Source organism: Callospermophilus lateralis, chromosome 2 (genome assembly GCF_048772815.1).
Source record: "Callospermophilus lateralis isolate mCalLat2 chromosome 2, mCalLat2.hap1, whole genome shotgun sequence".
Classification (NCBI taxonomy): Eukaryota; Metazoa; Chordata; class Mammalia; order Rodentia; family Sciuridae; genus Callospermophilus; species Callospermophilus lateralis.
Genome location: NC_135306.1, coordinates 110,185,671 through 110,212,316, shown reverse-complemented (window position 1 = coordinate 110,212,316; position 26,646 = coordinate 110,185,671). Strand labels below are relative to the sequence as shown.

At 53.1% G+C, this 26,646-nt stretch overlaps 1 protein-coding gene across 1 annotated transcript in view; it reads right to left on the bottom strand.

Moving 5' to 3' along the window:
- Positions 1-26,646, bottom strand: part of Dscaml1 (DS cell adhesion molecule like 1) — a 319,280-nt gene that overhangs the window by 76,604 nt on the left and 216,030 nt on the right. Inside the window, exons 4-6 of the mRNA XM_076843725.2 lie at positions 11,014-11,160; positions 5,130-5,408; positions 2,062-2,337 (exon numbers count right to left, since the gene is read on the bottom strand). Coding sequence (XP_076699840.1) covers positions 2,062-2,337; positions 5,130-5,408; positions 11,014-11,160 — 702 coding nt within the window. The remainder of the gene's footprint in view (positions 1-2,061; positions 2,338-5,129; positions 5,409-11,013; positions 11,161-26,646) is intronic.

The window sequence follows — 26,646 nt, the reverse complement described above, 5'->3', positions numbered from 1 at the left end:
CACCACTTGCTGCTGCTGAATCTTTGGGCATAGTACTTAACCTCTCTGAGTCTTTCCATTTTTTACTGGTGTGAGATGGGGGTAACAATGACAATGATTATCTGCACCTCATTTGACACTGGGAGGAGTAAACGAATTAATGCATTGAAGGTGCTTAACTATTAATGCCTCTCAACTTTTCCTGCCTCTTTCTCATTCCTTTATTAATAAAGATGCTGAGGCTTGGAGGCAACCTCATGTAGAGCTATGTGTGGAGCAGGCCAGTCCCGTGGAGTCTGATCCAGGGCTCTTTGCACTTGACTGTGCCAGTGGAGGGGGTGGGGCCGCGGTAGCCCCTTTAGCAAAGGGCCTTAAGTTGGAGGCTTAGAATGCAAGTTTCCCAGAGGCGGTGGAAGCGGGGAGTCTGTGGCTAACCAAGTAAGCTTAGATGAGACAATTAACTTCCACGGCCCCAACTTCCTCCTGCAGAACTTGGGAGATGTCATTACTAACCACAGCCATCTTTCCATACAAGGTTGTCGTAAAGGATTGAAAGGTGTTAAAGTATACCGTGCCCCATCAATATGTACAGTTATTATGTGTCAACTAAAAATAAAAAAATGTAATAAAAAATAGGCGTCAAGTACTTTAAAAAGTGAAAAAAGAAAAAAAGTAAGGCGAATGTAACACAGCATTCTTTACATCCCGCTTAAACAAAATGCTGATGTTGATCAAGACTCAGCCAGTCTGCCAGCCCCCATCCCTTTATCTGGGGGAGACCCTTACCTAAAACCTGGGGATAGTCTGGTGCCTGGCAGAGCCTGGGAGTGCCCAGGGAGCCACCTGGCTGTTGGCCCTTCTTCTGCCTCCCCACCCCACCCCTCCTGCCCGTTCCTCACCTTCTCCACTCAGCCCTTCTGACAGCCTCTTTTTCCCATTTGCCTCCTCTCAACAGGCCACCAATGGCTTCTGCTACGATCTCTGTCCCTCCACCCAAGGCAAACAGATGGCCCCCTCCGAGGGAAAATGAGCTGGATAGGGTGGTTTGCTCCCTGACAGGGGATTATTCGGACAGGAGGTCTCCTGAGATGAAAGGCCCCCATTTCCAACTAACCTGTGCTGGGCTTGTTGGGGAGAGAGACCAGGGAATGGGCAGACAAGAAGAGCAAGGGCCAAGGGAGGGCGAGAGGCCAGGGCTTAGACACAGTGGGTGCTCAGCTCCTGTGTTCTGAGGAGTGAGGACCCGTAAGCCAGTGAGACCTGTGCAGGAGCCCGATCCTCTGGACTTGCTGGAGTTTGGTATCTCTGTCACAGCACTGAAAAATCCTCGAAAGGGACAGAACTATTGGGTGTTTTGGTTTATTTCTTGTTTGGGGTTATCATGAAGGAGAATCTGGGGAGCCATTTAACTTGTTGGTAAGACAGGGCTTCTGCCAGCCCACATTGCACCTTTGTCAGATCATCAAAAGGCACCTCCTCTGTGTGGTCACAGCCCAGTGCCAGGGCTTGTAGACTTGGCAAATGAAGTGCAAACTGGATTTTAGCTTTCACCCACTTTCTTGGCCAGGCAACTTGGGCAGTAAAAAACCTAAAAAATCATACACTGAGGTGCTGGGTGAGGACCCCCTGGGTGGCAGCTTTAAAGAGAGAGAGAAACAGGTGGAAACAGAGACCCATGTGAAGAGATTTCAGGTTGGGAGAAGATTCAGAAGTCCAGAGGTTCCTGGCACTCTTCTGGCCTCTGCAAGATTGAAAACCTTCAATACTCTAAAGAAGACCCCTCAGGTAGTACATTTCTAGCAATTTTGGAGGGCAAAGGCTATCTAGTAGGGTGGTGAAGAGCTTTGGATTTAAATTCCAGCTCTGACCCAGAGCGTGGGCAGGTGAAGGAAGCCTCAGTTTTCTCAACTGCAAAATAGGCCCAGGGTAGGCTGCAGAAGACAGGGGACCTGCCTGGAGTGTAGTGGGAACCGGACCAACGCCTCCTAGCAACACAACCACGTTGGAAGGGGGAGGGGGACCTGGCAGCCCCGCCTCGCCCTGCCTGCCCTGCCCTGTCCCTCTGCCTGGCACCCAGCTCACCCTCCAGCACGATGATGGCGAAGTCCTGTGCGGTCTGGGCCTTGCGCGTGGCGAAGCACTGGTAGGCCCCGGAATGGCTCTTCTGGGCCGAGGTGATGAGCAGAGTCTCGTTATTGAGCCCGCGGATGGAGATGGCCTCGTCGGGCAGCACCAGCTCGGTGTTGCGGTACCAGCGGATGGTGAACTCCGGGGATCCCGTCAGGGCGCAGGAGAGGATGACCGTGCTGCCGATGCCGGTCTTCAGCTTCTTTGGTGTCAGGGTCACATGAAGGGGTTCTGGGGCAGGCCAGGTGGGGAGACATGAGGGGAAAGAGGGCTTACAGTGGGTGGAGGTCAGGGGCCCCTGCTGTGGCCAGGCCTGGGATCTCCCTCCACACCCTGGTGTGGACAGGGCCCGGAGTTCGCTCCACCAGGTCTTGGCTGATTCATCTGCTAAATGGGGGGATCAGGCCCCAAAACTCAGCATAGCATTCCAGTCCCTTAGGGACCTGGGGAAACTGTCACCTTCCCTGCCCTCTCCTGTTGCCACCAAGGCCAGATACTCTCTACAGCCTCAACAACTGCCTGTGGTTCCTGCCTCTCCTGCACTGCTTCTGTCCCCAGGCCTTCCACCTAGGGTGCTCTGCCTAATTCCTGCTCATTCTTCACACTGAGCTCCTGGTTCCCCCCCAGGAATCCCTCCTGGACACCCCTCCAAGGTCTTTCTATCACCTTATTTCTAGCCCTCTGAATCGTGAGATGCTTAGGAGCAGAGTGATTCCTCTCAGTTTTGTCCCTACCAAGATCAGAGCCATGTTTATTTTCTGACCAGCTGACTGTTACCAGTTGCAAGAAAACCTCTCTGTCTGACCTCCATGGGCTTGGGGTTCTTTAAGGGGCTCAGGCTGCAGGAGCATGGGGTCCCTGCGAGATAGCCTGCTGATGAGAAGAGATGGCAGGCCATGAGGGTCAGGTGCAGCCAAAGCAGACCTGACTGCACACGTGGCTCTCTTATCATTACCCAGAGCCTCGGCCACTGCCAGGACATGTCAGTGCACAGTGAGGCAGGTGCCTCTTCCTGTCCCAGCCATCAATTAGAGCTCTCAGGGCTCTCTCTGCTAGGCAATTCTCTTGGAGCTGTCCCTGCACAGGTTTGGTGGCAGAATAGTGGGGTATGGGGAGCATTGCTTTTCTCTCCATGAAACTGGCATAGAGGGGCTATAGAGAGACTGGAGAATGGAGAAAAGACATGTTACTTCCCCTGGAACCTGGTTGTCCAGCAAACCCACTGGGAGGCAGGGCAGGGAGCTGAGGAAGATGATCAAATACTATGTGTATGGCAGGGTGGCTGTGCACCCATCTGGAGGTGGTTCTTTGCTGCACATCAGTAAGAACGTTCTGGACACGAGCACGTTGCAGTGATGGGTACCACAGACATGTATGCATATATATGGGGGAGCGGGCATGTGAATTTTGGATACTCATGCCTGTGTCTGGGTGAGTATCTGCTTGCCTGCAGGTATTGGGGCAGGAGCTGTGAATATCACTCTTCCCTACAGTCAGGTTTGCTGGTTTTCCAAGGATTTGGGGAAAATGACCTCCTGATCTTATTCCTGAGACTGTGTGTGTGTGTGTGTGTGTGTGTGTGTGTGTGTAATAGGAGGATGGGGAAGGAACTGGAGATAATGTTTAATTAAACTTATTTAGACACCGATTAGGGCCAGAAGGGGGTTACCAACGCTGATCCTTCTATCTGCCCACTTAGCTGTCCAGGGCTGGCTTATATGAGATGACTCCCCAGCCCCCAAAGCAGGGCTGACAACATTTTATCATGTGTTCTTCTCCTAGAGCATTTTGAGGGGGCTCTTTCTGTGCTTCCAGCTTCACTGTGATATGTGGGGGCAGGGCCTCTTCCCAGCACTGCAGATACACACAGATCAACCCTCAAGACCTGGTCCATGAGACAGGAGCCTGGGCTGGGAGAGTTAGACACCAGGCTTGGAAGCCAGGGAAGGTCTGCTGTGGTCCTCTGGCCCACCCGAGGGTCTGAAGCCCTGAAGTCCGTGCTGATGAGATGGGCGACGGGGTGGGGAGAGTGTTCTCAGCCAACCTTCATGGCAGAGTGAACCTCCCACAGGATGGGGATGGGGCCATCTCTGGACGGCCTGCTCCTTCTATTCAGGTTGAACGACCTTCATGATGTCCTTGGATACAACATTCAGGGACTCAGGCTAGTTATTGCTGCCCCTTGAAAAGTGGGATTCCCTGAGAGTCCTCGGGGCAGCCTGGAGGGGAGAGAACTCTGGATGCCAGAGCTGGAGGGAGCTTCTTCATTTGATAGATGGGAACCTGAGACCGGGTCACACCAGGAAGGGGCAGAGCCCAGGGATGAGCTCAGGTCTCACGACTTGTCATCAGGTTTCTTTCCCTGGGAGTAGCCCCTCTGCCTCCTTCTCTGCCTGCTTGGGGGTTCCTAGCAGGAGGGGCTCCTGCTCTCCACAGGGTGTCCTGGAGCCCTGGGGCTCTGTGCTGGGGGGACAGGAAAGGACTAGAACTGATATCCAGCTGGCAGCTCCTGGTGCGGCTGATTTGGTTGCTTATACCCAGTGTCTTGTCTGATGGATCAGTGCCTCTATCAATTATTGTTAAATGTCACCCTAGGATGGGGACATATGTCCTGTCTAATGGAATAACATCAGCATTGCTTCCCTTAGTTCAGACACTGCCGCCTCCCAGCAAGCCAAGAAGCCCTGCCCTTGAGGAGGCTTGTCACTTCATTCCATTTGACCCCTGGGGGCAGGAGGATGGTTGGGATCATTATCCCATTTTACAGAGACCGACACTGAGCTGATGGTCACAATTCTGTAATCTGCCCAGAGCCTGTCCCTATCTGAAAATGCCAGAGCCAAAAGGCAGGTCTTCTGGCTTCAAACCAACTGGTTTTCCAGGACACCAGCTGCCCTCCCGGCCAGCCAGGAATGTCCCCTGGGGCCAGCCAGAGCAGATGCAGTGCTGGTGGCAGCCCTCCCCGTTACACTGTGGTACTCTTTAAGGTCACTGGGGCTGCAGAGAGGTTTTCCTCGACTTACCGACGACTGTGAGGAGGCCTGTGGCCTCTGCTGAACCGAAGGTGTTGGTGACTTCACATATATAGGTACCGCTGTCCTCAGTCCGCAGGTCACTGATGGTCAGCCCTGTAATGCGTTTGGTCCAGCGGCTATCGGCGGGGAGGGGCCGGCCGTCCTTGAGCCAGCGAATGGCAGGGATGGGGTAGCCAGAGGCGGTGCAGGGCAGCTCCACCGTGTGGCCAGCCCACACTTCCTGGGAGTGGAAGCCGTCCAGGATGGTGGGGATAGACTCGGCAGGGTCTGGAAGACAGAGAAGGTTAGCAGCCTTGGCCAGCCTGGGGAGGGGGCAATGGGGCTGGGGGAGGAAGTATCCAGACAGGAGCTGTGTCCACCAGTGCCCACCATGAGCAGTTCCCAGTGTGGCTCCAGACAAGCCTTTCAGGGAGGATGTGTATCTCCTGTGCTCTGGCCAGGCAGAGCCCCTGAGAACCATGCTTAGGAACAGGCATGGGGGAGAGGAGAGAATCTGGTGGAGTTCAGGACTAGGATGACAGAGAGGCAGATGGAACAGAGGCAGGCAGAGCACGGGATGCAGAGAGGAGCATATGACTGAGAGCCCTTTCACCCAAAGTCTTGGAAACAGTGGCCCCGGGGCCCTGAGGCTCCCGCTGTCTCCATTTTCAGCCCTTGGTAAGTCTAGTCTATACCTGGGTCTCCAACTGGGCTTGGGGGGTGCCCCTCAAGAAAGGGGAGACAGCGTTCCTGCCCTTGCCCTGCCTCTTCCTACCTTCACTCTGGGCAGACTTAGTTATGCCCAGGGCATTCCTGTTGGAGCCCAGATGATTCCAGGAGTGGATCCCTCCACAGAACCCCCACCCCCCACCCCCATAAGCCTCCTTTGTGTTGCAATTCCAGACCAAGAGGAATCAGCGCCCACGAGACCCGTGGTCTGAGCCTGAAGAAGAGCTAGGCCTCTGCGGATGGGCCTCAGTGTGTGTGACCCTTGTTACTTCTGCGTGGGTGTCCCTTCTGCTCTCAGTCCAGCCTCACCCTAGTGACTTCCCTGATTTGGAGCCTCCTCAGGCCCCCCTTTACCTATACGTACCCCAGCTTCTTGTCCTGAACCCCAAGGCCTACTCTGATCTGGCTCAGTCTGCTGCATGGCTTGCTACACGCTTCTTTACCTTCTATCCCTAGGGTTCCCACGGTGGCATTCCAGGTCACCTGGATGCCCAGCTGTTCTCTGCACAGCCAACTCCTAGTCCTCTTTCACGGTCCAGTTTCTATGTCCTCTTCTGCATACTCCCCACCTCTGCTGCTCTCCCTGGGCTCCTCTAGAGTTTGCTTTTTCTTTCATTTTATTTTCAAACAATCCCCACTTCCCCAGCCCCTGTCCTTTTTAAAATAAAAAGTTAATTTTTTTTTTTTTTTTTGAATAGGTAATGTGTGCAGATGGCAAGCTTCAGAGGAGCAGACAGTCAACCGGAGTCTTCCACAACCCTGGCCTCAACGCTCTACCTACCCCCAGAGGCAGCCACTGTGGTCGCCTCTTTTCCAATAGCAGCCCCAGGCCACATCCTTCTTCCAGGAAGACTGTGGCTCCCTGTCGACCCACAGTCCTTTCTCCGTGCCTGCAAGGAGCAGGGCCCCAGGCTGTTGAACCATCAGTGTCTGGGGGAGGAAGAAGGGGAACTGGGGGCACTCAGGAGTGGAGTGGGCCAGCAATCTGATTTTTCTGGATAAAATTCCACATTGCAGAATTTTATAGAGGGGAGGAATAAGACATTTGCCTTGAGACCTTGGAGGGCACAAAGAGATGAGGTCGCTGAGACCAGGGTGGTGAGGAACCGCCTCAGAATCATGGCAAACCCAGGATCAGAGACCAGGTCTCCCCTCACCCTTGCTTGGTACATGGGGTCCAACATGGAATAATTTCACATTCTGAAGGTTGCTTAGGAGTGAAAGGTGAGCACTGCTGACTCTCCTGGTCTCCCTTCCCAAATGGGAAATGGCCTCTGTCCTCAGCTCCTGTCCCTGGAGAGGGGTGGGGCCGGGATTCTCTCTGGGCCAAAAGGCTTTCCAGAAGAATGGAGCCTCTCCTGCCTTCCGGTGCTCAAGATGGGGTGCCTGTGTGGGCAGGAGCCCAGGCTGGGAGTCAGGAGGTCCCGGTGTGAGTTCTGCCCGGGTGGCTGATGCGCCTTGTGACCTTGGACCGGAGCCTTCCATCTCAGAGCTAAGTGTCCCCATCTGCATGGTGGAGGTGGTGGCGGGGCCTCCAGATCGCACAGGGGCTTTTGCAGGGAACGATGGCACCATGTGTGTCCAAGTGCTTCCCCGACCCTGGGGAGCTGCGGAAGGGCAGGGCAATGACTGTTGGGTCCCACCCTCCCTCCCTGCCAGATTCTGCGGCCTCTCCCCCACCCCCACCCCGGTGGGAATGGTTGGGATAAACAAACCCGGTGCCAGGGAAGAATTACTCAATGTGACACTTAATTGATGCAAAATACACAAATTCCGTGGCACACGGCAGAATTTACAAGCGGAGGGGCCGCCAGGGCGGTGGAGGAAGGGGCGGGGGGAGGGAATTAATCACCGAGGCTCAGGCGTGAAATTAAATTCTGAGGGAAAGAAACCTCTTTCATTACTCTGAAGCAGAAGTAAAACGCTGCGGCGTGTGCACGGCGACAGCCTGGGGGGACAGGGCGCTGGCAGCACCGGTGCAGGACAGGCGGGAGGTGGCCCTGCCCGGAGAAATCACGGTGCGCTGAGGCGGGCGGGGCTGGGGTCCCAGGTGTGGGGCCGGGGCTGGGACCTCCTGCCGTGGCCGGGGAGCAGGGAACCCAGCCTCTGCATCTGGCTGGGTCCTGTGTGAGCTCAGCCTGGGCTCTCAGTCTCTCTGGTCCCCAATTTCCTTCTAGGATGTTAATGCTCATCCCACTGGTTGTCCTGGGGACTCACGGAGTCAGTGCACCTGAAATCAGTGGCAAACTAAAAAGGGCCTAGGTCGATGGAACCGCCACTATCAGGGTGTGTTTTGAAGAGGCTCAGACTACTACAACTGCCTCCTCTAACGTGGAAATACAGAAAAATGGCAGCCTCCCCTACCACCCCCATCACTTTGGGGCGGCCACAGCACAGGACCACCAGGACCAGCAGGAGGACCCAAGCTCCTGAGTGCTTCCTATGAGTCTGCTCCATGCTAGGCATTCCGCCCGTCTCCCAGTTTCCTTCTCTCTACCTCCCAGTGCAGTGCATTTCACCACTCCCATTTTACAGATGAGGAAGCTGAGGCTGAGACCTTCGGTATTTTATGTTAGGTTGCATATGTAGCTACTGAGCAGAGAGGCTGAGGAGGAAACTTTGTTCTGATTCATAAATGCCCTTTTAACAATACACCAAGTCTTGTCCCCCCAACATACACGCAGTGAGCACCGACAGCTGAGTGCAGACAGCTCCTGCCCTGACCATCTCCAGCAAGTGGCCATCAGTCTCCTTCCCACCCTTTCCTCTTCGGGGAGTGGATCTGAGAGGTGGGAGCGCCCTGTGGCTCCCCGCCACACTGCCTTGCTCCAGTATCTGTTGCATTCTTGCGGAGACAAGCAGCTTGCAGACAGGCGGCCTTGTCACACCACATCACATCACATCAGGGCCCCACGTCACTGCACGGGCCCCTCCTCCCTTCCCCTCCGGTCCTTTCCCTTCAGCTTCCTGTCTTCCTGTCTCCTCTACCCTCCTTTGTCTTTGTGTGTGTCTCCCTTCTGTTGTGCCGTCGTCCTCTGTCATCCTCTCCCCTCGGGCTGCCAGGGCACCTTCCTATCTCTACTCTGCTTCTCCGATCTGGATTTATGTGTGAGTCCTCCAGGGGTCTGGTGGTCTCTCTCCCTCCTCCTGCCCCCACCTCCCCACAGCTGGTGGTGCATGAGGAGGAGGAGAAGGCTGGGCACATCCTTCAGCTTAACAAATGTTATTTTTTGAGGGACTCTTGATTATTACCCCCCAAAACTGGAGGTCCAACCAGCCGACTAGAGAAGGAAGGGACTCCATTATCGCGGAGGAGGATGGAGCGGGCCTGCTGGAGGGGGAATTCTCTCTCACATTGTATGAGAAGCATGCAAATGAGATTCAAAACACCATACAAACAAGTTCCAATAAATTGGAGGTGAACTACTCCGATACAAGATACGAGCGGTTAGGAATTGGGCTGCGGTTTCAAAAGTCAAGCCACAATGAAGGTGCCGTGTAGCACAGCCCCATCTCCTTCCCACACAACAGCCTGGGTTCTGTTGGTATTGATTGACGCCATAAATATTTCCTTGGCACCTACTATGTGCCGGGCACAGGCCAGGCACTGAAGACACAGGGTGGATCAGAAAGGCTGGCCACTGCCCTCCGTTCCTGCTTTCCTAGTCTTGTCTCCAAATGACAAAGGAGAGAGGTCCTGCAGAGAGCCCTTTGTGATCACAGCTGATCTCACCAAACTGCAGAATGTCAGTGGCAGACAGAATCAGAAGGGTCCCTTAGTCTAGCTCCTTTTCCAGAAGCCTGGAGGGGATGTATGACCTTGTGGATCTAAACCCCAAAAGCTCACTATTAGCCACTCCAATCTCACCTACTCAAGAGAGGGGTTTTCAGACTATAGGTTGCAAACCACTGGGAGGTTGTGGAATCCATGTAGTGAGTTGCAACAGGCATTTAGAAAAACCAAAATAGGCCGGATACAGTGGTGCATGCCTGTAATCCCAGCGGCTGGGGAGGCTGAGGCAGGAGGATCATGAGTTCAAAGCCAGCCTCCGCAACTTAGTGAGACCCCTAAGCAACTTAGCATGACCCTGTCTCTAAATAAAATACAAAAAGGGCTGAGGATGTGGCTCAGTGGTTAAGCGCTCCTGGGTTCATTCCCCGGTACTGAAAATAAAAATAAAATAAAAGCAAAAGCAAAATAGGATAGAATAGGATAGAGAATGCCAGGTTGCACTGCACAGTGATGACAAAAACGTCTGCCTGTGGCTGGCTCTCAGGAAAGTGAGGAGACCACTGTTCCAGAAAGCCTTCTCTGAAGGGTGCAAAATGCCTTCTTTACTCTGCTAGATGTGGGCACCCAACTGGCCCCTTCCAAGGGGACCTGCAGCTGGACAGAATATGAATTCTGGTGGTGGCTCTCCCTGGTTAAAGAGCTGGGGCAAGTTGATTGTCTTTCTTTAGATTTGGTTTTCTCATCTGTAAAAATAGGGAGAACAGCATGCACATCTCAGAGGGCTATGGGTCCCTAACAGACGACAAATGAGAGATGACCTGGTGTCCTGGGGAATTCTCTCAGTATCAGCTTCCATCCCTTCCTCAGAAGCTGCAATCACTCCAGACTTAGGATCCTTTTAAAAATATGCTGTTTATAAATTAAATTCTGCCTGCTTTCAAATGCTGGGAGGTGGCCTCAAACAAGATACATGTGCACTCCTTGATGAATCAGACTCTTAAAAAACACTTGGAGATATGAGGAAATGCAAAAATGCCCGGAACCTAGACTAATAGTTACTATGTTTGAGTATCAGATTTTATCCATGAGCTTCCTGGCAGGGAAGGCAAAAAGAGGAAAGGGAGGGTGGGTTCATAATCCTTGTGATTAGGTAAGTAGAAATAAATATATCAGCTCTTCAGGACAGCTAAGTGTCCTCTGATGCAGACTCCTAAAGAGAATTTGTCCCCTAGTCCTTACACTCAGAGTACACAAGCCCCAACGGGACCAGGTCTTGCTGGATGGTCTCTGCACCAGTGTTCTTTAATCTCTCTCTCCGAGTGCCCCAGTACACAGGGGACTCCCAGATCTGTGGTAGGGACGTGGGGGGTCCCAGGGAAGGGCTGGTGTCCTTCTTCCCAGTCTGCTCTGCTCCACCGCCCTCTGGCTCACCTGTCACGGAGAGGCGGGCCCCGTTGCTCTGCCGCGTCTCCCCGCTGTACTTGTGCTTGGTGATGCAGCGGTAGGTGGACAGGGCGTCCTCTTTTTGCACGTCCGAGATGTACAGCCCGCCGTGGTGAGTAATAAAAAACCTGTTTTCTGGAGACACAACCAGGACAGAGTTGGTTACTCCCTGACCTGGGCCACTGGCTGACTGGATAGGAATGCCCAAGGGTGAGGGCAGTACAGCCTCCAAGGCTGGGGCGGGGGTCGGGTGGGGTGCCATTGCTAACAGAGGAGGATTTTCCACACACAAACAACATGATAAATAGAAATTATAGTAATTGTTTCCTTAAGTGCAGATGCCTCAGGGTTTGAGGGAAAGAAGTGGGGTTTCAGAGATCCGGGTCCAGATCCAGCTCTTCCTCTTATTAGTGGTGACACCTTGGGAAAGTTACTTGACCTCTTTGAGCCTTGTCTGTCTAACAAGGTGCAAACACTTTGCAGGGTGGAGGACAGATTAAGAACCAGGTGTCTGGCACATAGGAAGGGCTCCCTCGGTGAACTTTAGTCCCCATCTTTCCTACCTCTTTACAAGAGTTTGCAAAGCCTTTTCACATTCGTTTTTTGGCTGGCTCTTAACCACTGTTGGAGATGTCTCCATTTCCCAGAGGAGGAAACTGAGACTCTCGGTGAAGTGACTGGCCCCGGTCACACGGCAGACGGTGGCCTAGAACTCCATCTTTGGCATTAACCCACATCTAAGGCCTAAATCCTGTTTGCTCCATTGAAGTCATTTATTCACTCCACAAACAATTGTTCAAATTAAGCTCTTGGAGGAGTGGGGCCATGGAGATACGCGATGATAATTCAGCACACAGTATTCCAACCTCCATTTTGTGCAAGGCAAAGAAAGGGAAGGCTCTCTGCTGTCCTTCCCCGTCACCAGTGCAGCCATTGCTGCAGGACTTGGTGGGGAAGTGGGAGGACAAGCAGGAGGCTCCACTAAGAGTGGAGTGGCTTCCTTTGTTCTAGGCCCTAAGGCTTAGGGTCTCTCAGGCAAGCCAAGAGGTGCCCTTCCACTGGGAGGGGCCCCTGGACTCAGGGTGTAAAGCAGCAGGAGAGAATAGAATGTTGAACCTGCAGGAGGGAGGGAATTCCTTCCACCTGGGGGCACAGACGGCATCCCCTCAATCAATGGTCAGAGCTCTGCTTATGTCTCACCCTATTAGAAATATTTGGTGGTGTCCCACCTCCAAGCACAAGTGTAAGATTTTGAGCATGTGCTGGTGGGGACCTTGCCAGAGGACACTTTCTGGCAGTGGAAGCTGCAGAATTTGGAGGTTGAAACGTTTAATGTGCAGACAGTATCTTTGACAAGGTTTCCCAGCCTTCGTTTGAATACCTCTGGGTCTGGGGAACTCACTACCTCCCCCCACAGTCCATTTAGAGTTAATATTTCTGACTTTGGAAGAGTTCTTCCTCAGTCACCGCTGGTATCTTCAGAGGCGCCACAGGTCCTGCTTCTGATCCCTGGAACCCTGTGGAACCAGCTAAAATCTGGACGGCCCCTGTAGTGCCCTTTGGTTTTTCTTCAGTCTATACAGGCTTAGGACTTTATCTTTTAATAGTTATTTATTTTATATGGTTTCAAGTAATTTATTTTATATGGTTTCAATTTTGAGCCTTGTCTGTATAATGAGGTGCAAACATTTTGCAGGGTGGAGGTCCAGATTAAGAACCAGGTGTCAATCTGCTCTCTTGCTTCTGAATAAACTTTGGTTTATCTAGAAATCTCCTAACTGTCCCCCTCCCCCTTCCCCCTCTTTCTTTCCTCATTTCTCCCTCCTTCTCTCCTACACATCTCTATACAGCGCTAGACCCACCAGGAGCCAGACACTCTGCCAAGTGTGGGGATCTGACAATCAGACTCCACTGGTGGCTGCAGAACTGAGCAGGACTCTGGATCATTAGGGGGAGCGGGGGCTGCCGAGTTCCTGTGCCTTTCTTGCACTCAACTAAAGACCAGTCTTGTCTCTGAAGCTCTGCCCTACCTCTCTCCCTCTCTTCCCCTCAGACAGTGGTTCTGTGGGCCCAAGTCTGGGCCTCAAATCCACAGGGCCCTGGTCAGCTCTATCTGCTGGGGGTCCTCCTCCACCATCTGGCAGGTCTCCAGTCCTCTGGATCATGGAGTTTGGGGGACCCCTGCCCTGCCCCCTCTAGCACACAGACTGCAGCTATGCAGACCCCCACTCAGTCAAGACGGCAGAGGGAGGGAGCTGAGCGCTGCTGCAGCAGTTGGAGAGAAACAGAGGACACAGCGAGCCTGGCTCCCCCACTGGACTCTGTGTGTGCCATTTTGTCTCCATGTTGTGACATCCCAAAGTCAAACGTGGAAGCTCTCCAGTAATTTATTATGTAATTGGGACCAGAATGCAGATCTACTGGAGGGTGTTGCTGCCAATCACAAGTGCCAGGGTAGGGCTGGGGTGGTGGTGGGTGTGGCGGTGGCTGGCAGGGTGAGGAAAAACAGGAAAGACAAAAATCAGTGCTGGCAGACCACAGGTGCCCCAGCCCAGGACAGCAAGGACCCTGAGATCTTGCTCCTCCCAGCACCCCAGGACAAATGGGGCCTTTGGCCCGACTGGGTTTTTAAATGGGGAGTAGGGGCTGGGGTGGGGGTGAGGCTGCAGTGATGGTGGTGGGGAGCTGGGGTTTCTATAGCAACAAGCAGCTGCCGCATCTGATGTTTCACATCCTTCATTGTCCTCATTTCCCCCTCCCTTCCCCCCTTCTTGTGCATATTTAATTGCAGTAACGTTTTTGCTCCTCCTGAAACAAAGGCAGGCTGCAGCCAGGGGGATGCACAGCGGCGAGAGGGGAAGGAGAAATCAGGGGTATTATGTTAATCCCCTCTGGGGGGGGCTTGAGCAACATCAGTTCTGCTTGTTTGATGAGAATCAGATGATGGGCCCCGCTGGGGAAGGGAAGGAGCAAGAGGCCTGTGGAGTGAGCCCTTACAGTGCAGGGAGGGGAGGGTTCACCGCCAGCCGTGGGGGACTTGCAGGGGCCAGGGGTGGACAGCATGCTGGCCTCTAAGGCTGGCGCCGGTGAGGTGTCCTGGCTGTCTGGCTGCCCATGCTCTGTACTGCTGTCCTTGGAAGGGGTAGAGCTATTCCATGTCCTTGGTGCTGCCTCCTGGGAGCAGGCTGGGTCCCAGGAGGAACAAGAGTGTGGAGCCAGCCCCCATTCTGAAGCCACTTGGAAATGCATGGAGGGGAGGATCATTTTTTGAGTGATACCATACCAGGGGGTGAAAGTGGCATTTAGTGGGCAGGGGCTAGGGGCCAGGGGTGCTGGGCATCTTGAGTAACAAAGAACTGTTCTGCTCCAAATGCCAACAGTGGCCCTGTGGGTTTACGCTCGTCATTTGCCCTTAGCCTTTAAGTCTAGGACACAGAACTCTGTGTAAATGTGGACTCTGGCTTTGACGCTGCTTGATTGTCATGTGGTATCATCAGGGAAGTGCTATATATTGTTAGTGAATCTTTACCCTCTTTATATTATTACTTTGGCATGTTTTGCTGCCCTCTTTCCTGGTGATCTGGACCAGGCTTCTACTTAAAAAAAAAAAAAAAAAAATATATATATATATATATATATATATATATATATATATATATATATATATATTGAGCATCTATTACATGGTAGGCCAAGGACTTTACATGGACTATCTCATTTAATTCCCACCACCCTTTGAAATGGATAGTATTCAGAAGCATAGAAAGGTCAAATAATCTATCCAATGTCACATAGCCAGAACCTGATAGAGCCTAATCTATTAGTCTACTTCCTATGCTCTTCCCAAAATCTGTGCCAGACTGACCCCCAAGAATAGCACCATCACTCATAGGGACATGACCATCTGTTTGTGGTTACTTCTGTCAGTGGGGTCCCTCCAATTCAGTTTGGCTGAATTATGTCTTTGTGGAGAGTCCCTAGATCCTGGACTGGGCTCCATAGAGAAGTCTTAGACGTGGTCTCTGTCCATTCTACAGCTGGAAGACAATGTCTTTCCACCATGAAAGGTATAGCTGTCAGAGCTGGGGCACTGGGGAAAGTAGGGAGGTGGCTGGCTGGAAGCCAGGAAGGGGGTGGTGGGCCTAAGGAGGTGCGAGCTGTCCAGTATGGTAGGGCAGGCCCAGGCTGGGTCTGGGAGATGGGGCTGGAGTCCTGGTTCTACCAATAATGTTGGGTGTACAGTGCATTGAAAAGTATTCCCCCAAATTAATGTCCACCTGGACTTGTGACTGACCTCACTGGAAGTAGGGTCTCTGCAAAGACAACAGGTAAGGTGGGGTCACGTTGGGTTTAGTTGAGCTCTAAATTCAACGTAGCTAATGTCCTCTTAAGAGGAGGGAAATGTGGACACGGACACACTCATGCAGACTGCACCATGTAAAGATGGAGGAGAGATTGGAGAGGTGTGTCCAGTAGCAAGGAAATGCCAAGGATCACCAGCAATCACCAGAAGTAGAAGAGGCAAAGGAGGCTCCTCCCCCAGAGCCTGCAGGGAGCAAAGCTCTGCAGCACTCAGAACTTGGAGACAATAAGTCTCTGTTGTTTTCAGCCCCCCATCTTGTGGTCCTTTGTCTGGCAGCCCCAGGAAACTAATATGGGTGTCCTTAGGGAAGTTCAGTCTCCGCTCGGGTCCTCGGCTTTCCCATCCACAAAGATTAAGTGACTATGTTTGTACAGTAGAATCATCTGAAGAGCTGGGGGTGTGGGCCTGGAAGTTGGCATATTAAAAAGCTTTGGGGAGATTGCAGTGTGAGGGCAGAGAACCCCTGGCCAGATACACTTGTCAGGACCCTTTCCTCTTGAGTCCCACTTTATCGGGAGAATGAAGAAAAGAAACCAAACTTAAATCACGTCACAGGGTTGTGGGGAGAGTTAAATGGAACATGCGCAGGACAGCCCTGGCACGCAGTGGATTCAGTCAGTACAAGCCGCTGCTTGTACATCGGGAAGATGGCGGCCTGCTTGGCTGAGGCTGGGGCCTTCGGGCCTTCAGCTCCCTACTGTGGTCAGGCTTCTTGCAAATTCTGCCCCTTCCTCTTCAAGGGTGGTTGCCCAGCAGGGAGCCTGAAGGCAAAGAAGCCCCTCCTTGGCGACTCTGAGGCCCTGTGCACAGCACTAAGTGAGTTGGCAGCAGCTTTTCTGTCTTTTTCTAAAAGGTCAGAGAGCTGGGCCTTGGAGACTCCTCGGAGCTGCAGGAACCATGCAGAGATAATTGATAGAAACCTCCGGGCTCCTGGAGGCCCCAGAGCTTCTGGATGGAGAGAGGCCTCCCTGGCCTTCTGCAAAGGTGAGGCGCCCTTGCTGCTGGGCTCTCAAGGTGGTATGAGAGGGGCTTGGTGGGGAGATGATGGCAGGCAGAGAAAGTGCAGGCTGAGATTTTGGGGGAGAGTGTGAAATGGAAGGTCCCAATGCACCTTTGCACCAATAGCAAAGGAAGGGGAATTACTGACCAAAGCAGAGGGTACGCTGCTTCTGCCCTGCCCTCCTCCATCTGTCCTCAACATGCACGCAGGGTGATGCTTTCAACCCTAAGTCGGGTCAGGTGGTTCCTTTGCTCAACCCCCTTCCATGGCTCCCACTTTACTTGGTGTGAAAGCTGTGGCTGTCACAGCATAAGCACCCAACAGACATCTCCAGGACAAACCAGTGAAGGAAACTTCCCAAAAGTTTGAGGTGGGGCTCACTGAGGAAGACCTGCCACTTAGGAGGCCTGATCCCAGCTTGATGTGACCCACCTTCTCCAGGAAGCCTTCTGGGTTCTCCCAGTATCTCTCCATCTGGCAGACCTTTCGCCTGCCTGGTCACTGCTTCTACTCTCTCCCATTCGATTTGAATTTATTTATTGAGCATTCAAAATTCAATAAATAAACTAAGTAGTGTGGTGTTTACTGGAAACATTAAAGTGGAATTTCTGTATCATCTAGCTATTCTATTTGTGGGTATAGACTCCAAAGAATTGAAGGCAGGGGCTCAAAGAGATATTTATACACCCATGTTCACAGCAGTGTTATCCACGGCAGCCAAGAGGTGGAAGCATCCCGGGTCCTGATGCATGCACGAATAAATAAAGTGTAGTCTGTGCGTCCAGTGGAATATGATTCAGCCTGAAAAAGAAGGGAAATTCTGACACGTGCTCCGACATGGCTGAAGCCTGAGGACATTATGCTAAGTGAAGTAAGCCAAGCACAAAAAGACAAATATGGTATGATTCTGCTCATTCAAGGTATCAGGAGTGGTCAGAGTTCCCTAAACAATGCAGAATGGTAGTTGCCAGGGCTGGGAGGAGGGAGAAAGCAGTGTTGTTGATGGGCACAGAGTTTCGGTTTTATAAAATGAATATAAACTTAAACACTACTGAATGTAAAACTAATATTAAAAATGGCTAAGATGGTAAATTGTATGTCCTGAGTATCCTATCACAATTGAAATTTAAAAAGTGAAGACAGTCAAGTTGAACAAACTGGAATGAGTGTCTTTGTGGGTGAGTCTCCTGTCACCAGGGGTATTCAATGCTGAAGAAACTCGGCTGAGACATTGCAGGGGAGTTTAAGTATTGAATGGAAGAAATGCCATGGGCCACCCCTAAGACCTTTCCCTCCCAGCAATTTATGAACTCAGAGCTTAAAACCTGTCCCTGCTGTCTGTCGGTCCTGCAGATGAGCCCTGCGGTGGCTGGGTCAGGTGCCTGTGTGCCTGTGCTCTCTTCCACCCCAGGCCTTCTGGGCTGTGGCTCCTTTTGTTCTTGTCACGCTCCTCCCTAGACTCGTGCCCGGCTCCATCTGGGCCTCTGCCTCCTTGGGGAGGCCTTGTCTGAGCACTCTAGCCGGCTGGACTGGGCGCCACACCCCCACCGCACTCCGTCCCCTGTGTCTCTGTCTTAGGAGCACACTTCAGTTGACTCTGTAACCGGCTGCAGGTTGTCTGGGACATAGTGGGTGCTTGTGAGCTTGTGTTGAATGAACAGATCCTGGCCACAGAGCAGACCCTCCACATGGGACGGAGTGACTCCTGTTCCCTGTAACCTCTGCTGCCACACAGCAATGGTTTGGGCTGCGATTTTCCTTTTAGGTCAGTTGGATCCTTTCCTTGGTTCCCTGGCTCAGGGGAGTCCAGGCTGGGACATTAAAGCAAGACTGGCTTGGAGCCAACAAAGAGAAGCAGGAACTTGGGTCCGGGCAACCTGGCGTGTAAGCCAGGAGGGTGGACCCACGGGAGCTGGGCTCTTAGTTTTTTCCTGCTCCCTAACTGGAGACCAGGAAGACTGAGAGCGTGGCACTGGTGCCTGGCGAGGGGCTCATGCCATGTCCGCCCAAGGCGGAAGGTGCAAGGGCGAGAGCGTACGAGAGCAGAAGCGAGAAGGGGCCAGATTTGCTTTTACAACAAGCCCCTCAGAATAACTAACCCCCTCCTGCAATAACGACGTCAGTCCTCCTGAGGGCAGTGAGGCTCGTGAGCTAATCACCTCTTCCTAGGCACTGTCTCCAGCTCTGTTGTGTTGGGGACGGAGTTTCCAAAAAACAGACTTTGAGAGACTCGTTCTAACCCGAGCCCTGGGCCCAGGGAAGTCAGGGAGTGGACACGCCTTCCCTGGTGTCTCACCCCTCATCACCCTTGCCTGACCCTGGGGACGCCCCCTTTCTTAGGTGACTGGATGGAGCACCACACTCACTCGGAAGAGAGACTAAGTGCAGAAGTCTGCAGGTTCCAGGACGGAACCACCTCGGAGGCCAGGACCCACATTCAGGGCCGAGTACACAGTCCAGAAGAGCAGGCCAAGTGAACAGAGAAACCCTAAGATCAAGCCCTTTGGGATGGTTCTATCTCAAACCCTTAGACGTGAGAGGTTCCATAGCTGGGGCCCTTGAAGAAGAGGCCTGTATCCAGAACCTATAGCTGGATTCTTGCCCTCCCTGGCCGTTTTGGGCACCCCTCATGGGAGTAGTCTGTCTTGAGATGGGAGAGGGATGTGCCTTAGCTGGTGGAGTGTCTTCACTAGTGTCACAAACCCAGCTAGGAAGACATCCCAAGGTGCATGAGTCCGCGGGCACCTGGGTACGGAAATGCCTTATATTCCCTCTCTTAAGCATGAGCACAGACCTAGATGGTCCCTATTTCTCCACAGAGGAGAAAATGGTGGCTGAGACTTGCTCGAGCACCCATCTAGGCAGGGAAGGGTCAGGTTCACACCTGGGGCTCCTGAACACGACCCACGGCCTGCTGCCGGAGTGTGTGCATGTGTGGAGGGGCCTTGGCCAGCACGTCCCGTGAGACGGATGCTCTGCCCTTTGTGGGCAGGGGCAGTGTCCCTGGTTGCTTGCTTCCTCTGGGAAGGCTTTGCCCTCAAGAGCCTGGGCTGGGCTGGGCAGGGCTGGGCAGAACATGAGAAGAGTCCAGTTTCAAAAGACGATACAGGACTTGAACGTGAAGGAGACTGATGCAGAGTGAAGGAGGAGGCCGGGGTCTCAGCAGCCATGTGTTTTGGGAGCGTCAGAGTGGAGGCTCAGAGAGCGAAGGAGCCCTTGGTGACCCGAAGCCCTGGGTTACTGGGCAGGTGTGCACAGCGTGTGGCTGAATGTATTGGTGAAGGAAGAAAGACCTCTTCTTTCTGTTGCTTGTCTGGCTGGCCTGGGTTCACTTGCAGGGGCCCATGGACATTGCAGGGCACGCAAAGGATCGGTTGTGCTCCAGTGGGTACAGTGGGGAGACTGTATGGAGACAGCAATGGGAGTTTTGAGACTGGCCACCTACTAGCTGTGTGGTTTTAGGAAAATCCCTTAGCCTTTCTGGGCTTCTATTCATGCATCCCCCCAAAGGGTTTTCCCTGCTCACAGGGCTCCTTTGTGATGTCCATGGATATTGAAAGGATATTGTGATGTATACCGCACTGTATGCTTTGTAGGGAGGACGGTTTTAAAGCCATAATACTCAGTGTGTGAAGCTCGGGGGTGTGTCTGATGCCCAGGCTGGACACAGGGACTGCGTGGTGTGGCTGTTGCTTCTCCACTGCTGAAGACAGGTGCCTTCCTGAGGCAGGAGTCTGGAGCTGAGGGAGGGGTTCCCTCCTCCCTGCAAGGAAGGTACCCGCAGGCCACAGGGGTCATGGAGTAGGAGAGGAGGGAAGGAATCAGAGGGAGTTTTGTACCAACATCAGTCTTTGGCCAGGGTCAGAAAAAAGAATCAGTCTCTCTCGGAAAAGAAGAGATTCTTAGCTTGTCACCCCCCAAACCTGTTTCTGAGGTGGCCTCAGGATGTCAGGCCCTTCAAGAGCCTCAATTGACCCTTGTAAGACGGCCAATTCCAAAAGAGGAATTGCAATCACTACTGGTTAGCAGTTACTGTTCCACCTGAGGTAGATTTGTAAAAACAATGAGGTCAGCCTACGGCACAGAGTCTGTGGATAGTTCCTGCGACTAAAGAGATCATTTGCCCCCTATCCCCCAGCCAGAGCTGTTGTCTCCTCCCAAGCTCTTTGCCCTACGGGACAGGGTAGGTGAGGGTGGTCAACACTTCCTGGTTGGTGGGAGCTGGCCTCTCTCTGGTGGCCCCACCAGGCAGCCTGCAGGGAGCTTTCTGCAAGACTCCTTCCTTCTTTTCCTTCCTGTTCCACAAGGGCCCTTGGGGATGCTTGCCACCTGGGTTTGAAAACCCCAAGGAAAGCCAAGGTTTATTCTTCTCCTTCTCTTCTGGACTCTGGACTCTCAGGGGTGTAAATGCCTCCCCCACCACCTCAGGAGAGTCAGCAGCGGGAACTTGGATTCAAGTCTCAGCTCTGGCCTGGTTGGCTCTAAGTCTTGGATCCTCCTTGTTTGAACTGAATTTTGTACCCCGCACGCCAAATTCACGTGCAAGCCCTGACCCCCAGTGTAGTGAAGGTTAGGTGAGGTCATAGGGGGAGAACCTGATCTTATGAGAAGCGGAAGGAACAACAGGGGTCTGCACAGCCAGAGAAAAGGCCATGTGAGGTCACGTGAGAAGGGGCAGCGGCAAGCCCAGGGACCCCCCGCCCTGCAGCTCCGTGGTCCTGGACTTCCAGCCTCCAGAACTGAAAGAAGGGAGATGGTTTGGGCCTCTGGTCTGTGGTATTTTGTTAACTGCAGTCTGGGCAGACTGGGACAGGCAATTCCCTGAGGACATCTGCAGCACTAACACCCAGGATCAGGCTCAGAAGACATGGGGACGGGGATGGGGAAGAGGGCAGAGGGGAGTAGCTCCTGAAGTCCTCCACAGGGGTTGAGTTCAGAGTTTGGGAGTAAGACGGGCGGGGTGAGACCGAGCCTGAGTCTCTCCAGTGGGCATCGGGGGCGGTGAGGAGGGAGAGGAGGGAGGGTTGGTGGGGAGGGAGAGAGGCCCTGCTCAGGGGTGGGGTGTGTAGGCAATCTGTCCTGTGAATGGGTCTTTTAACCCAGGTAGGGCCTCATCTGCCTTCTCAAAGGCTCAGATCTCACCTGTGCTTCATGTTGCACTGGAGGGAAGGGAGGCACAGGATCGTACGCCTAGTCTGGGCCAGGATGTGTCCCGAGGCCTCCTGTCTCCTGGCCTGTTGCTCTTCCCCTGTGGAAGTGGAATCAGTGGCATGCAGGGCTGGAGGCGGAGGTGGAGCTGGGGCGGGGAACTGACGAGAAGAGGGCTTTATCTACCTGCTTTCTGGCACATGAGCTTCCGAGGGCTTTGGTAGACATGGTCTCATACAACTCATGAACAAGAGGTCAGGCTGGGCTGGCTTGGCCTGCCGGGCCACTGATGGGGGAGCACAAGTACACCACATGTTCCCGAGAGGTGTCAGGGGAGCAGACCTCTCTCCTTCCTCCTCCACTGCCACCTCTGCGATGAGACGAGAGGTCCAAGAAGGCATGGGTTATGGAGAGTGCCGACATCATCCTGCCCTCATGAGGGCAGACTCGGACTAATTTCTCTTGCGGGACTAGAGGATCTCATCACCCTCAAGATGGGGCAGAGCTGTCCCCTGTTGCATCAAGCTCTCAGGCCAAGCTTAGCTCTAGACTGATCCTGCACTCCATCAGGAAGGCCACCTCCTCCCACCTGGCCAACCGTGGACTTTCAGGAAGGGCTGGCCAGCGTGCTGGGGCTGAGAACGGTTCCCATGGCAGCTTCTCCTCTGGGAACACCTATGCAGGGGCCGGCATGCTGGAGTTGGGTGCACTGAGCCGAGAGAGGAGAAAACTGGCTTCTAATTTGCTGTGGCTTTTGACAATTCTGGGCCTCAGTTTCCCTAAGTGATGAGTGAGGGGATTGAACCTTTTGCTCTTGGGTGTACCTCCCCAGCCTCGCTCTTTTTGTGATTCTAAGATCTCCCTCCAGTTGGTTGGGCAAGGGTGGGGTCTCCTTCCCTTTAGCTCCAGCTCAGCCAGTGGTCCGAGGGGGTGCAGAGCACAGGCGGCAACACTGACCCACCCACTCCCTGGGCCAGCGACGTCCTCCCTCCTGATATCACAGCCCTCCTGATGGTCAGGACCACTGGGAAGTCACCACTGTCCTATCAGAGGGATTAGCAAGGTCCACCTCCTTAGCTTTGCCTTTGGGCTATGTAACAGATGGCTGTACGGGGGGATGGGTTTCTGAAGGATCCAGGGGGTTCAGGGAGACCCAGGAGATTGACAGCATGGAGGGGCAGAGAGAGCCTGGTTCCAGAATCAGAAGGGCTGAGGTTTGAATTGGGTGTCACTTTCTTTCTGGATGATGCTGAGAATGCCACTGAACCTCTCCAAACCCACTTCCTGTTAGAACTAAAAGAGTCAACGATGTCCTCAAACAGCGCCTGGCACCTAACAGACAGTAAGTATTGGTGGGACCAATGGTCGTATAACTCTGGTAAGTGGCTGGCTCAGAGCTGGGCCTTGGTCTCAGTCTCCAAGTCCAAGCTCTGACAGCCAGTCCCACCACTGCTCACAGTGAGGTACCTGTGGATTTACTGAAGGGACATGGCTTGACTCCCCTGGTGCCCTGGAAGTCTGACCACTTTGGGCAATTCACTTCCATAGGATCCTAGTCTCTGGAGCAGGTTCCAGAAGCCAGGGGTCCTAGGGGCCATGAGGATGGAGGGTCTCGGGAAAGAGAATTGGGAGAAGCTTGGGAGGCGGATGTGCAGTGGCTATTTCCTCTTTCTCCCTGAATCCTTTTTCTCTAAATACAGCTCTATCTTTCTCCACCACAGGATTAGCACACATCTCTCATTCTCCTATTGCAACAAGATTTTATTTCTAATTATGCTGTAATAAAACTGGAGCGCTCCCAGGCTTCCTTTCAAATGACTTGTACACACACTGCCGATTGGACCCTCCTCGGCCCCATTGTAATAGCATCTCCCTGACATTCATTAGACATGCATGAGAGGGCCGCTTTAAGAATAGAATTGCATTTAAATGGATTTGCTGAGAGAGGAAGATGAAAAAAAAGGGGGGGGGAGAGGTTTGTTGCACAAACTATGAAAACAAGATGCCATAATAACAGGGTGCTGAAATAAGTCTCTTTATTCCCAGTCCTCGTTCGCTGCACATGGCAGAGCCCAGCCAGGGGCGGCAGCCTCCAACTCTCCCCAGAGCCCCCACCCCCACTTTTATGTTACCCGCCGGGGGGCTTCATGGCTCCTCGCTCCATGTCAGATGCTCATGGTGTAATAGAAATCACTGTTATTACAATCGGGAAGTCTGCCCTGCTTCCACAGAACCCCAAAGCCAGGCAGCCACAGGGAGGAACCCTCTCGTGTCCTTAGGCCTGGGGAAGAGGAATGGCGACCGCCTACCAGGCGCTCACTTCTAAGACACACCCCACCCTTCTGCTCCTTCTCTGAAGGACCACTCTGCACCCCGCACCCCTGTTTGCCACTGGGCATTTAGAGTTACTCTTCCACGCTGGGTGGCTCTGAGACCAAGGGGGCTGGCCCAGAAAAGTAGGGGATTCATTCAGACACAGAGCTCAGCTCCCAGGAGCCCTGGCTCCCGCTCCGCCCTCTCTCCCCAGGGTGTACCATGAAGGCCACACCTGCGGCCTTTTATCAAGGGCCTTCATATCTGCTGGGGTCTCATCTAACTCATTGTCCTTGCTGGAGCCAGATCCTCTCCAAGTGGACTCTGAGCAGGCTGAAAGCACCCTGTGGCTCCCTAGGTTTTTTAGGCTAAAGACCTTAGTAGGGCAGCCAAAGCCCACCATCCACCCCCTGCCCCACCTCTGGTCCTCCATTGTACTGGGTTCCCTCTTCCTCTCCAGCTTTGGGATGACTTGGGACACTTCCCACTCCCTCTTCACAGTTCATTCTGACCCACCCCTCAGAGTTCAGCCCACACCCCTCCCTCAAGGAGACCCTCTCCATGAAGACAACCTGTCTCTGGTTGAGGTGGGGACTGAGTCACTAAGGCCTGGCATGTCCCTAGAATGTAACCCTTTGAGGATCCCCACCACTGTGTAGTACCAGTCCCAGCCTGGTGGTGGAGGCGCCATACAAAGGAACGGGTGGCAGCACTGGGCCAGTGCTCCCTGCCATCTTGTTTGATCCCTGGTGGAAGTGTTCTCTTCTCTTCCAACAGATGAGGAAGCTGAGACTTAGAGATTGAAGCAACTTGCCCCAAATCTCAAAGCTGGGGCTGTGGACTCTGAAGCCATGCTTTTGCCAAGTGCTTTTGGTTTACTGCTTTGCCACAGGACTTCCCCTTGATTCCTTCCAGTTAGGGTGGACTCCCCTCCTGCACCACAGCAGGCCACCCAAGGCCTCTCCAGGAGTCCAGCTAAGGAACGCTCCCCTCCCTTTCCACACAGTTAACAGCCCCACTGTTGGGACACATCCTGGGATGTGGACAGTCCTCAAGTTTCACACACACACACACACACACACACATTTGGATGGTTTCTTAACCATTCCATGTAGGCCATTTTCAGGTTCCCAGATACAGTGCAGGTGCCTTAAAGATACTATGCATCCCTCTTTTGAACCCCCATCACACCTGGCCAGGGCTGAGGATTCCTAAGTGCTCTGCCGACTCTGATTGGGTCACACTGCAGCAAGAGCACTAGACGCAGAACTGGGAGAGCAAGGTCTCTCAGTTCAGAACTGTGTGACCTGGAGGCCAGGCCTCAGTTTCCTGTTCCCAAAAGTGGGACAGTCTCTCTCTCTCTCTCTCTCTCTCTCTCTCACACACACACACACACACACACACACACACACACACACACACGGTTGCTGGGAGGAGCCTCTATGCTGCTGTGCTGGTGCAGACTCAAGCCTCCCAGGGTCTCATCTCTGTCTCTGCTTCATTTCCTTCATCTAGCATTCCTGGTGACAATGGCGTGCTTACAGCCAGGGAACGAGAACTGGCCTTACACAGTGCCTGAGAAGGAGATGTGACTCAAATGGACATGGTACAGTAACCTTTCAAAGCCATTTGATGTCTGCTCCTGTGTGGCTCCAAAGGCACCAGGGTGGCAGGAGTGATCATGCCTCTGTCCTTCCCTGTTCACCACCTTCCTGCCCAGAGCTTGCCTGCTTCAGAAGCCTCCGGTGTCTACATGGTACAAAGAGAAGCTCCATGATAAGAGCCTGGAGCCTCCAAGGCCAAGAGTGGGTTTGTTCACCTCTGCCTCCGGTCCCTGGCCCAGCCCGTGCCTGGTGATCAGTAAAGGTCCAGTGGTTGTTGGTGAAAGAGGCTATGGCTTCCACCAGGCAGGGCTGCCTGCCTGTCCATTGCTCTGGCCTGTTCGTTTACTACGCATTTGTGGTGGTGCTCAGAATATATTTGTGAGCCAGGTGCAGTGGCACAGGCCTATAATCCCAATGACTTGGAGGCTGAGGCAGGAGGATTGTGAGTTCAAAGCCAGTCTTGGCAACTTATTGGGTCCTAAGCAACTTAGCAAGATCCTATCTCAAAAATATAGCCAGTGCGGTGGCGCACGCCTGTAGTCCCAGCCACTCGGAGGCTGAGGCAGGAGGACTGTGAGTTCAAAGCCAGCCTCAGTGCGACCCTGTCTCTAAATACAAAATAGGGCTGGCGATATGGCTCAGTGGTTGAATGCCCCTGAGTTCAATCCCCAGAACCTGCTTCCCCCCAAAAAAACATATATAAAAGGACTGGGGATGTGGCTCAGTGGTTAAGTACTTCTGGGTTCAACCCCCAGTACCAAAAGAAAAAAAAATTGTGGATGGAATGAATGGATGGACAGATGAGTGCATGAATCTTGGCCTCTTTACTTCTATGGTTAAGTCCTTGGCTCTAAAGTCAGATAGACTTCAATTCCATGGGTGGCCTTGCAGAGGTCACCTAACCTCTCAGACTCAGTTTCCTTATCTATAACATTGTGCTAATAATAATATCAAACAGAGTTTTAGTGGGCAACCAACTTGAGGCCCTGTCCTGGTGCCTGCACAGTAACTCATCAATAAGTGAGTCCCCTTCTGGGTAGGACCAGCTTCCTGGGAAGAATTCAACCAGCGCCCATTTCAGCACCCTCCAGAATTTAGGGTGGCCACAGAGGTTGCTGATTCTAAATCACTTTTACATGCCAGTTCCCTCTTAGAACCCTTAAAATTCCTTGCAGAGGCCACTCACTGTTCGG